At 48.3% G+C, this 12,676-nt stretch overlaps 1 protein-coding gene across 3 annotated transcripts in view; it reads left to right on the forward strand.

Annotated features, from left to right (window-relative positions):
• Positions 1–12,676, forward strand: part of INTS3 (integrator complex subunit 3) — a 136,211-nt gene that overhangs the window by 99,614 nt on the left and 23,921 nt on the right. For 2 of the 3 annotated variants that reach the window (XM_077255031.1, XM_077255037.1), the window contains exons 10-28: positions 327–424; positions 1,070–1,261; positions 1,333–1,420; positions 3,845–3,924; positions 6,334–6,425; positions 7,692–7,798; positions 7,971–8,102; positions 8,200–8,356; positions 8,455–8,509; positions 8,590–8,693; positions 8,763–8,807; positions 8,945–9,064; positions 10,178–10,331; positions 10,414–10,482; positions 10,582–10,657; positions 10,742–10,855; positions 10,934–10,982; positions 11,416–11,583; positions 11,916–12,016. In XM_077255031.1, coding sequence (XP_077111146.1) covers positions 327–424; positions 1,070–1,261; positions 1,333–1,420; positions 3,845–3,924; positions 6,334–6,425; positions 7,692–7,798; positions 7,971–8,102; positions 8,200–8,356; positions 8,455–8,509; positions 8,590–8,693; positions 8,763–8,807; positions 8,945–9,064; positions 10,178–10,331; positions 10,414–10,482; positions 10,582–10,657; positions 10,742–10,855; positions 10,934–10,982; positions 11,416–11,583; positions 11,916–12,016 — 2,001 coding nt within the window. The remainder of the gene's footprint in view (positions 1–326; positions 425–1,069; positions 1,262–1,332; positions 1,421–3,844; positions 3,925–6,333; positions 6,426–7,691; positions 7,799–7,970; positions 8,103–8,199; positions 8,357–8,454; positions 8,510–8,589; positions 8,694–8,762; positions 8,808–8,944; positions 9,065–10,177; positions 10,332–10,413; positions 10,483–10,581; positions 10,658–10,741; positions 10,856–10,933; positions 10,983–11,415; positions 11,584–11,915; positions 12,017–12,676) is intronic. The other variant, XM_077255045.1, reaches the window with a different exon arrangement.

The following is a 12,676-nucleotide window of genomic DNA, read 5'->3' on the forward strand; positions in this document are numbered from 1 at the left end:
AACCCGAGAGAGTGCGGCTGTTTTCTCGCTTATTTGACTGGTATTGGGTTCTTCCCAAGTACAGCCTGCACCACCTGATTTGCTGAGTGTGCTCCATTCCCTTGAATTTATGGGTAATGAGGATTACCAGCCCCGCAGATCATCTCCTGCTGGTGAGAGTGGCAGGACTGCAGCTGGGAGATAATCATTATAGCCACCATCACCCAGCTCTCCCAGCATCCTGAGAGGGTCATCCGATGCTGCTGCGAGTGGCATCAGAGGAGATGAGCAGCACCTGGTGGAGGTCTGCCACAGCTCACCACCTTCTCCTTTTCTCAATCCTCCAGGAATCCTGCAGCTTCTTCAGTCTCGCACGTCCCGGAAGTTCCTGGCTTGTCGTTTGACCCCCGACATGGAGACCAAGCTGCTGTTCATGACTTCCCGGGTACGACTAAGTCCATCAGCCCACTGCACTCACCTCCAGAGCTGCAGTCACTAGTGTTACAAGATATCTTATACTCCGGTCACCTCCAGAGCTGCAGTCACTAGTGTTACAAGATATACTCCGGTCACCTCCAGAGCTGCAGTTAAGAGTCTTGCGTCATGTCCTGTGCTTGTCACCTCCAGAGCTGCAACCACTAGTGTTACATCATGTCCTGTGCTCTAGTCTCCTCCAGAGCTGCTCACTATTCATTGTGACACTGCTTGCACACTTTGCTTTGTGCTGCAGTTTGCAGATTACTTGCATTGCACCACATGCCCTTGCTGCAGCTCAGATTGTGAGTTAATCTGAGTACATAAGCTCTGCTTTGGGAAGGAGGGGGTCCGGCATAGCATCATGAACTTTGGAACAGTGACCCTCGCTCTGGCAATCGCTGGGGTGGAAACTGACGTCTCGTATGTAGAGTGCATACCCCAGCACACACAGCAGGGGGCAGAGTGTGTAATGTGAAGATTCCCTTAGGAACCACCTGACCTTTGATCCTCAGGTGGTGAGCCGTTATATGAACTCCGCATCACCTGTCTCATTAGTCTGGCCCCCGTGCCACGCAGTGACTCAACTCTCACTGTCTTCACCCCTTCCCCGCAGGTCCGGTTCGGGCAGCAGAAGAGATACCAAGACTGGTTCCAGCGTCAGTACCTCTCCACCCCAGACAGCCAGTCCCTGCGCTGCGATCTGATCCGCTACATCTGCGGCGTGGTGCACCCGTCTAACGAGGTGCTGAGCTCTGACATTCTGCCCCGCTGGGCCATCATCGGGTGGCTGCTGACCACCTGCACGGTGAGAGCGCATGACATTGTGCATGCGGTACATGCCGAACTTGTCCTGACCCCTCTGCCTTTGTCTTACAGTCCAATGTGGCCGCCTCCAATGCCAAACTCGCCCTGTTTTACGACTGGCTCTTCTTCAGCCCTGAGAAGGACAGTATTATGAACATCGGTGAGTCCGCCTCTGGTGGCCGTCGCCCCATTTTCCTCACGGTCACGGATCCCTATTCCGTGGTGTAACTAATTTGTCACGTGCCCGCTCTCAGCACGTGACTTGGGTTGTGCATGCAAGGGTTAATCTCCCCACTCTCAGTCCAGCATTCAACCTCTGTCCTATGCTGTAATGGGAGCATAAATCACACACCGACCCAGGTCACACACCCGCTCATACACGCTACCACCACTCACCGAGTACACGGGCTATGAGCCCCGGAAATATTAGTATTAATAATGTGTACCACTGATAACTCACACACCTTAGGCTATGGATTCTTTTAGAACATTCAAGGTTCAACTTGTTAAAGTTTTATACTTTAATACAAAAAGGTTCAGTGCTTACAGTGAGAAAAGGTATAAAAATATGATAATAAAAACATATAACTTAGGCAAAACAGTATAAAAATAAACAGGAGAAACTTATAGAAATCATCTAACTGGTAGTTTGCTTTCTGCTCCCTGAGGGGGACTGAATGGAGTTGGTGGAGCACTTCAGTGTCTCAGGCTGTCCTCACATGTGAACACGTTTCTCTGTATACAGCCCTAATTTATGTCTTTGGTCTGGAGGTCAGGTTTCTAGACCAGCCCCTCAGGTTAATATCATAATTGCTTGTTTTTTGATTGGACCACGGCCGCGCCCCCCAATGAATATATTATTTTCTTTTGAGATCCTTTGTGTAAAAGTTCTCACAGAGATACTATCAGGCCGTAATTAACATCTCTCTTCCAAGAGCTAGGAGGTGTGAAATGTTACCTTTCTTCTTGGCTTCCAGCAGGACCCCCTGGTGAGATTGGAGACAAAAGTCTACTTGTCTCAGAAAAATACATATTAACACCTGGGTTCGACCTGCAGCTTTTCAAGACAAGTGATACACTATTGCCAGTGACACAATAAATCTATACATAGTCCACTATGCATGTATGTATATGTATGTATATGTGTGTGGTGTATATATGTGTGTGTGTATATATACACACACACACACACACACACACACACACACACACACACACACACACACACACACACACACACACACACTCTAGATGGTAGCCCGATTCTAACGCATCGGGTATTCTAGACTATGTATGTATGTATGTAGTTTATTTATGATTATTTTAGAATATTACATTAAATACACAGGAGCCGGCCGCGACCAATTAGCGAAGCGTGGTTCAAATCCTGCACCAATTCGCGGCCGGACTGCACCTGTCGCTGATTGTTCGCGGCTGGCCACGTAGTATATAGCACAGCCACGTAGTATATAGCGCAGCCCATGCAGTATATAGCAATGTGGGCATCATATCCCTGTTAAAAAAAAAAAAATAGTTCTATACTCACCTTCCGTTGGCCCCGGATCCAAGCGAAGCGGTTACCGACGCCCCTCGGGCGCTCCAGACCCAAGAGTGCATTGCGGTATCGCGAGATGATGACGTAGCGGTCTCGCGAGACCGCTACGTCATCATCTCGTGAGACCGCAATGCATGGAGCGGTCACCGGAGCGTCGCGAGGAGTGGGAAAGGCCGGTACTGGATCCGAGGGGCCGACGGATGGTGAGTATATAACAATTTTTTTTCTTTTTTTTTTTAACATTAGATCTCTTAACTATTGATGCCGCATAGGCAGCATCAATAGTTAAAAGTTGGTCACACAGAGTTAATAGCAGCGGTAACGGAGTGCGTTACCCGCGGCATAACGCGGTCCATTACCGCTGCAATTAACCCTGTGTGAGCGCTGACTGGAGGGGAGTATGGAGCGGGCACTGACTGCGGGGACGAAGGAGCGGCCATTTTGCCGCCGGACTGTGCCCGTCGCTGATTGGTCGTGGCCGTTTTGCCGCGACCAATCAGCGACTTGGATTTCCATGACAGACAGAGGCCGCGACCAATGAATATCCGTGACAGACAGGAAGATGGAAGTGACCCTTAGACAAATATATATATATATATATATATGTATGTATGTGTGTGTGTGTGTGTGTATGTGTATATATATATATATATATATATATATATATATATATATATATATATATATATATGCCATAGACTGCGAGAAAGACAACCAAGATATGCTATGGACTTCCTTACCCCAACCTTGTACCCCATCCATCGCTCCCACAGTCCCTACTCGCTGTTCCCTACTGAACACGTGCTTTGGCAAAACTGATGTTTATTTAGTCCTGCCAATAAAGCTTCTTTGAATTTGTGTGTGTATATATATGTGTATATATATATATATATATATATATATATATATATATATATATATATATATATATATATATATATATATATATATATATATATATATATACATACATACACACACTCTCACGCACATTTCACCATGCTCACTGTGCCCACTTTCTCTCTGCAGAACCGGCTATCCTGGTGATGCACCACTCCATGAAGCCTCACCCTGCCATCACCGCCACTCTTCTAGATTTCATGTGCCGGGTAAGAGATAATGGCCCTGCTCTCTGCTGAGGTCGGGGCATCGCACATGCAGTGGTACTATAAGGCACAGGACGGAAGTTCCATGAATTAGTCACTACGCCCGCTTCTCTGACCACTGACATTTTTTTTTTTCAACCGTAAGTTTTTCTTTAGAATAAAGATGTCGTGTCTCACAGCATATTAACAATATGATCCGTGATCTTGGCATGCAGCCACGGGCATTGCCAGTCCTGGCTATCCTGTCTACATTACAGGACTGCCATTTAACACCAACTTGTTAACATAGCACAATATTGGGGATTAGCGGAAGGACAAAAGTGGTGACTATAAATCTATATAAGAAATGTTATATATTCTGTATGTGATATTCAGAATTATATAGTAATAGTATTCAACTGAAAAGACAGCCTTGTATCCATTTTTGTTAGAAATGTAAGTAGATTATTATTAGATATATTACACAGGTCAACAACAAAAAAATTTTTTTCTGGTGTCCAAAATATTTTAATGAATTTGGGGTATTATTGGGGTGCTGATTCTGAATATGCTATCAGTTTTGCCAGATTGGCTCAAGTTTTTGACATTTTTGGTATCTTATTTATAGCACTTGTTGGTAAATGCGACGCATCATCTCATTAATTTCTTTGGATTAGTACTTGAACTGAGCAGTTCTCAATATAGTTTTGTGTTAATTAGTGTTCTAAAAGTTTGTTCATAGCTTGATTTTTGCACTAACTTTATGTTGTCTGTTTTCCAGTGAAAAGCATGAACTCATCAAGAAGAAGTTGTCTTAACGATCCAGACTCATTCTGTTACATTTGTGGTGAATACACACTGCCAAAACATAGAAGAAACATAACAGACTTCGTAAAAAAAGTGTATTTTGCCTATTTTGGGGTTATGCTTGGGGACCAAGACAAGTTTTGGGCACCACACATAGTGTGCAAAGCATGTATCGAATTATTACGAAAATGGAGCAAAGGACAAAGAAAAAGCTTCAAATTTGGTGTTCCAATGGTGTGGAGAGAGCCAAACAATCATCATGATGACTGTTATTTCTGAGCAGTGCAAGTTCAAGGATTCAATAAGCATAAGAAACGAAAATGGGAGTAACATGGAATCTGCAAGAAGGCCTGTCCCTCATTGTGAAGATGTGCCTGTACCTGTGTTTACCATAAATAACAGTCATCATGATGATTTTTTGGCTCTCTCCACACCATTGGAACACCAAATTTGAAGCTTTTTCTTTGTCCTTTGCTCCATTTTCGTAATAATTCGATACATGCTTTGCACACTATGTGTGGTGCCCAAAACTTGTCTTGGTCCCCAAGCATAACCCCAAAATAGGCAAAATACACTTTTTTTACGAAGTCTGTTATGTTTCTTCTATGTTTTGGCAGTGTGTATTCACCACAAATGTAACAGAATGAGTCTGGATCGTTAAGACAACTTCTTCTTGATGAGTTCATGCTTTTCACTGGAAAACAGACAACATAAAGTTAGTGCAAAAATCAAGCTATGAACAAACTTTTAGAACACTAATTAACACAAAACTATATTGAGAACTGCTCAGTTCAAGTACTAATCCAAAGAAATTAATGAGATGATGCGTCGCATTTACCAACAAGTGCTATAAATAAGATACCAAAAATCTCAAAAACTTGAGCCAATCTGGCAAAACTGATGACATATTCAGAATCAGCACCCCAAAAATACCCTAAATTCGATGAAATATCTTTGGCACCAAAAATGCTGTTGACCAGTGTTATTATACTGCCCCGACATCAGCGGGGGCTACACGGTGAGGCCACATGTCCTCCGCCATAGAAAATCTTTTTCAGGAGCAATCGGCCCTCGCTTCAATCAATTTTATTTATAGTAAAGATGATGCCAAATATCTGACAAGCAGCTAACTGTTATTGTAGGGATGGAGCGTTACTCCCCCCAGCCATTAGGGGGGCACATTGCACAGAATCTGTGTCCTAGCATCCTGTGTCCTTAAATCAGTCATGGCTGCCCCCCGACCCCTCCACCGTACTCCGGAGATGATCAGAAAATGCAAGCAATGTTCCCAATTTTGGAGTTGGGCTGTAGGAAGTCATCCTGTGGGACCCTCCGCCCTCTGCTTTAATATTCCCCCCAATTGCAGATTATTGTTCTTTGCCCAGTCCTGGTATTTCTCATTTTCTTCTCATTCTGAATCCTCCGCAAAGCTTGTGTGACAGGCCGGCTGCAAGCCTGGAGGAGCAGGAGAGCTGTGTACAGAGGAGTGTATGGGGCATGATGTACTGGTGCTGGTCACAAAGCAGTCACTCGATACTGGGCTCATGTCACTACACACATAATACCGCTGAACTAGAGAAGTGTCCGACATCATGGCTGACATTTCCATGTCTTCTCATCTCACAGATAATCCCCAACTTCTACCCTCCACTAGAGGGGCATGTCAGGCAGGGCGTATTCAGCTCCCTCACCCACATCATGGAAAAGAGGGTCCTGGCGTGAGTATAATACTGCCCCTATGTACAAGAATATAACTACTATAATACTGCTCCTACGTACAAGAATAGAACTACTATAATACTGTCCCCTATGTACAAGAATGTAACCACTATAATACTTCCCCCTATGTACAAGAATATAACCACTATAATACTGCCCCCTATGTACAGGAATATAACTACTATAATACTGCTCCCTATGTACAGGAAAATAACTACTATAATACTGTTCCTATGTACAAGAATTGAACTACAATAATACTGCCCTCTATGTACAAGAATATAACTACTATAATACTGCTCCTATGTACAAGAATAGAACTACTATAATACTGTCCCCTATGTACAAGAATGTAACCACTATAATACTTCCCCCTATGTACAAGAATATAACTACTATAATACTGCCCCCTATGTACAGGAATATAACTACTATAATACTGCTCCCTATGTACAGGAAAATAACTACTATAATACTGTTCCTATGTACAAGAATTGAACTACAATAATACTGCCCTCTATGTACAAGAATAGAACTACAGGGTGGGCCATTTATATGGATACACTTAAATAAAATGGGAATGGTTAGTGATATCAAATTCCTATTTGTGGCACATTTGAGGGGGGAAGACTTTTCAAGATGGGGGGTGACCATAGCAGCCATTTTGAAGTCGGCCATTTTGGATCCAACTTAATTTTTTTCAATGGGAAGAGGGTCATGTGACACATCAAACTTATTGAGAATTTCACAAGAAAAACAATGGTGTGCTTGGTTTAACATAACTTTATTCTTTCATGAGTTATTTACAAGTTTATGACCACTTATAATACTGCCCCCTATGTACAAGAATATAACCAGGGCTGTGGAGGCGGTAAGCCAAACCTCCGACTCCTCAATTTCCATGACTCCGACTCCACCAAAATGGGCTCCAGGACTCCGACTCCACAGCCCTGAATCTAACTACTATAATCCTGCTCCTATGTACAAAAATATAGCTACTGTAATCCTGCCCCTATGTGCAAGACTAGAACTACTAGAATACTGCCCCTATGTACAAGAATATAGCTACTATAATACTGATCCTATGTACAAGAATATAACTACTATAATACTGCTCCTATGTGCAAGAATATAACTACTATAACACTGCCTCCTATGTACAGGAATATAACTACTATAATACTGATCCCTACGTGCTGTAGTACCACTACTTTGTGTGGATCTCTGTGGTGTGTTGTTGACCGATTGTGTGTTCCTTGCTACAGACATCTTGCTCCACTTTTCCACAACCCGAAGTTGGATAAGGAGCTGCGTTCGATGCTCAGAGAGAAGTTCCCGGAGTTCTGTAACCTGCCATCTCCGGCCTCAGAAAGTAAGGGCTGCACGTTAGTATGTGCCGTCTCGCTGTGTCTGCCCTCCTCGCTCTCTGCTGCTCCCGGTGATGACGACATCACTATCGTGTAGTACCTGCGCACTGTGCTGGTGCGGGGGGTGGCGGTGGGCGTGGTGACTCATTTACTATAGCGCCCTCTCTGTGCTTCCAGTGAAGGCGGAGGAGCCAGCTTCTCTTGAGATGGATAGCGGACTTGCAGACAAGGATGAGAGCTGCTATGACAGCGCGGAGGCTGCCTTCAGTGACGAGGAGGAGGAGGTGAACAGCAAGAGTGCTGACAACGGTAATGGCTCTGCTCCTGGCATTGTAGTGCACCTGGACTTTTTGCGGCCCCCAGTATTATTCTATATTGATTTAATAGCGGGGTTCCTATTGTATAGATGGTATCGGGGTCTCGCCCCCTACAGGGAAAAAGAGGGAGTTCCGCTTCCACCCCATCAAGGAGCCGATCGTCGAGGAGCCTGTGGACATCACCCCATACCTGGAGCAGCTGGAGGAGCCGCTTCGGGAGAAGGTGATCGCCCTGCAGAAAGAGAGGTATGAGGGCCTATGATTGGGCGGCTTTGTACCCTCTGATATTGCTTATGGCCAGGATTTCACCCTGTCTTATGGCCTTCTATGCACTTGTGTTGCAGTGACATGGAGTCACAGTGTGAGCTGATGCAGGACATCGTGGAGCAGATACTGGAGGTGAGTGACAACACAGATATCAGCCTCGAGGTACGTGGTGATGTCATCACTGGTAACATCCTGTCCCCTCTCCCCCACAGGATGACTTTGACTCTGAGCAGCTATCTGTGCTGGCCTCCTGCCTCCAGGAGTTATTCAAAGCGCATTTCCGTGGTGAGGTCCTACCGGAGGAAATCACAGAAGAGTAAGTACCCCCGCCATGGGCACTGGTTGCTCTTCTGGGCTGTCGAAGACTGTCCTCTGTTTTTCTCAGGTCTCTGGAGGAGTCAGTGGGGAAGCCGCTGTATCTGATATTCAGGTAAGTCCTTTTTCCTGCCCCTCTCCTGAACCCCCCTTCTTTCCCCTCGCCCCGCTTCCTTTAGCCTTGCCCCGCCTCCTTTAGGCTCGCCCCTCCTCCTTTAGCCTCGCCCCAAACTTCGCCTCTTCTCCTTCCAGAAACTTGATCCAGATGCAGGAGGACAGCAGTGGGTTCTCTCTGCTCCTCGATCTCCTGTCCGAACTTTACCAGAAGCAACCAAAGATTGGCTACCACCTGTTGTACTACCTGAAGGCCAGGTGAGGGCACTGCTTTACTCCTGCGATGCTACAGTACCTGCCCCCAGGTGAGGGTGCTGCTTTACTCCCGGGATGCTACCTGCTCACGGGATGCTACCTGCCCACGGGTGTGGGTGCTGCGTTACTGCCACGATATAACCTGCTACTACCCCTGGGTAAGGGTGCTGTGTTACTCCTGCGATACTACCTGCCCCCGGGTGAGGGTCCTGTGTTACACCCACTATGCTACCTGCTCCCCGGATGTGGGCCCTGCGTTACTCCCGCGGTATTACCTGCCCCTGGGTGAGGGTGCTGCGTTACTCCCGTGATACTACCTGCCCCTGGGTGAGGGCTCTGCATTACTCCCACGATGTTACCTGCCCCTGGGTGAGGGTGCTGCGTTACTCCTGCGATACTACCTGCCCCCGGGTGAGGGCTCTGCATTACTCCCACGATGCTACCTGCCCCTGGGTGAGGGTGCTGCATTACTCCCGCGATACTACCTGCCCTCAGGTGAGGGCCCTGCATTACTCCCACGATGCTACCTGCCCCGGGGTGAGGGTGCTGCGTTACTCCTGCAATGCTTCCTGCCCTCGGGTGAGAGCGCACCGTTACTCCCGCAATGCTACCTGCCCCTGGGAGAGGTTGCTGCATTACTCCCACGATGCTACCTGCCCCCCGGGTGAGGGCCCTGCATTACTACGTGATGCTACCTGCCCCTGGGTGAGGGTGCTGCATTACTCCCACGATGCTGCCTGCCCCGGGGTGAGGGTGCTGCGTTATTCCTGCAATGCTACCTGCCCCCTTGCGAGGGTGCTGCACATTACTCCTGCGATACTACCTGCCCCTGGGTGAGGGCGCTGCGTTACTCCCGCAATGCTACCTGCCCCCTTGTGAGGGCGCTGCACGTTAGTCCTGCGCTGCTACCTGCCCCTGGGTGAGGGCGCTGCGTTACTCCCACGATGCTATCAGTCCTACACCTGCCTTGCTCACTTCCTTCCCCTCATTTCCTCTCATCCTGTCATGTCGTCTCATTACCACTAATTAATCTCTCGCTGTCTCCTGCCTGTCCTGGAGTCGCCCCGCTGTGACGGTGGTGTCCCTCTGCAATTAACCCTTGCTCTCTGACTGCAGTAAAGCGGCAGCGGGGAAGATGAACCTGTACGAGTCGTTTGCTCAAGCCACGCAACTGGGAGACCTGCACACGTGTCTGATGATGGACATGAAAGCATGTCAGGAGGATGACGTGAGACTGCTGTGTTACCTGACCCCCTCCATATACAGTGAGGTGAGTGCTGGCACCCTTGCCGGCAGGGTTGAGCACTCTAAAGGTCGATGGCAGCTGCTCTTACCTTCTTTCTTCCCTTCAGTTCCCGGATGAGACCCTCCGCAGTGGGGAGTTGCTGAACATGATTGTCGCGGTCATTGACTCCGCCCAGGTACAGTGATGTTGCTTTCAGGATCTCTGCTGCTTCTCGGCCTGGTGCTGCCGCCGCTGTGTGAGCAGGACCTGGCTGTGACAAGATCTCTCCCTGCAGCTGCAGGAGCTGGTGTGCCATGTCATGATGGGGAACCTGGTGATGTTTCGCAAGGACTCTGTGCTCAACATCCTGAGTAAGTAGTTTTCCATCTGGCGTGGGTGAGGTATGATGGCAGTTTGTTTGGATGAGTAATTGCCCCCGTCCCTGTGTCTTGCAGTTCAGAGCTTGGACTGGGAGACTTTCGAGCAGTACTGTACCTGGCAGCTCTTCCTGGCCCACAATGTTCCTCTGGAGACTATAATCCCCATCCTTCAGCACCTGAAGTACAAAGGTCCGTGTCCCATCATCTTCAACATCACTTCTTGAATGTGCAAAAGTTTATGACCCCCTGACCTTCTGTGATTTACAGAGCACCCCGAGGCACTGTCCTGCCTGCTGCTGCAGCTGAGGCGTGAGAAGTGAGTGCTGATTTGTATCTGGTGCAGGTTTGTTTGGGAATTGGCATGAAGAGAGTCGGCACTAGGGCATGGGGGGAAGCGGGAGCAGGGAGAGCTGGCACCAGGACATGGAGGAGAGCTGGGGCAGAGAGCCGGTACCAGGGCATTGAGAAAAGCGGCAGAGAGCCGGCACCAGGGCATGAAAAGCAGTGGGGGCAGAGAGCCGGCATCGGGGCATGGAGAGGAGAGCTGGCGCTGGGGCATGGAGAGGAGGGGGGGCAGAGTCGGCACCAGTTATTGGAGGGGAGTGGGGGCTGAGAGCTGGCACCAGGGTATGGAGAGGAGCGGGGGCAGAGAACCTGCACTAGTGGAGATCACGGGAAACCGACGACGGATCATTCTCATATTCACTGCTATGCTATATTTTCTCCCACCATCCCTGTCGATGATTCAGGCCCACAGAAGAGATGGTAAAGATGGTGCTGAGCCGCCCTTATCACTCCGATGACCAGTTCACCACCAGCATCCTACGCCACTGGTGCTTGAAGCATGATGACCCCCTGGCTGAGCACATTAAGTCCCTGCTCATCAAGAACAACAGCCTTCCGCGCAAGCGGCAGAGGTGAGTGCCTTCTGCCCCGTACAGACACACCTACACCCAGTAGTACAGGCCCCTTGAGCAGCATGGCTCCCAGTGGAACAAGACTCCTGATCACTGTCCTTTAGTCTGTGCGGGACCGACACCCCAGCTAAGCCCATCACCCTGTGACATAAACCTGAGACATGGACACACTGCAGCTCCTATACCTGACTCTACACGGCTCCAGAGATGCCCCACCACATACAGGAGCAGATGCGAGGATGCATGAGGGGGTGTAATCTGGGATTTCTAAAGACTCTGCCCCATTGTGGTGTGTGTGATCGGATTTGATGACTCTTCCTTTTCCTCTTCAGTTTACGGAGCTCGAGCAGTAAGCTGGCACAGCTGACGTTGGAGCAGATCCTAGAGCATCTGGATAATCTGCGGCTGAACCTGTCCAACACCAAGCAGAACTGTAAGTGATGTGCTCCTGCGCGACTGGTTTCCACCTCTTGCAACACATCGTGTCACAGTTACTGCCCAATGTATCACAGGCTACTTGAGGAGACGCTGGGGTCTCTGGGTGCTCTCGTCCGCTAGCCTGACTCTATAGAAAGACCACATGGACCAGAGCTCATCCCACTGAACTCCCGTACTCCTTCGACGTGGCCAGATTACTACTCAGACACCGGAGGGTGAGGGTACCTCTACTCCGTTAAGACTATTGGATCACAAACAGTCAACAACATATAGTACATTCCCAGCAACTACACAAGATGGTGCAAATGTCACTCACCCTTCCGCTGGCTTGCCAGAGATTAAAGCCTCCACAACTGTGGGGCATCCAGGGCCAACTACCCCAGCTAGTAGCACCCCGCTTTTGGCGTCACCCACAGAGAAGAGTTAACGGCAAGCCTAAGAAGCTGACCTAGAACATTGAGGTATGTGGCCAGAAGACCGGATTGTACCAATCTGGGTTCTCCAAACGATAGTGATGGGCATTAGAGCAGATCTGAAGTTGTCATTCTTGAGCTGACGTCCTGTATTCACGCCGCTGACAGAAACAGGGCCCTTTTGTATCCCACAGCTCTTATTTCTGAACATTGTGCCACAGGATTGAGGGAAGGTAACCTCT

This window comes from Ranitomeya variabilis, chromosome 1 (assembly GCF_051348905.1).
Source record: "Ranitomeya variabilis isolate aRanVar5 chromosome 1, aRanVar5.hap1, whole genome shotgun sequence".
Classification (NCBI taxonomy): domain Eukaryota; kingdom Metazoa; phylum Chordata; class Amphibia; order Anura; family Dendrobatidae; genus Ranitomeya; species Ranitomeya variabilis.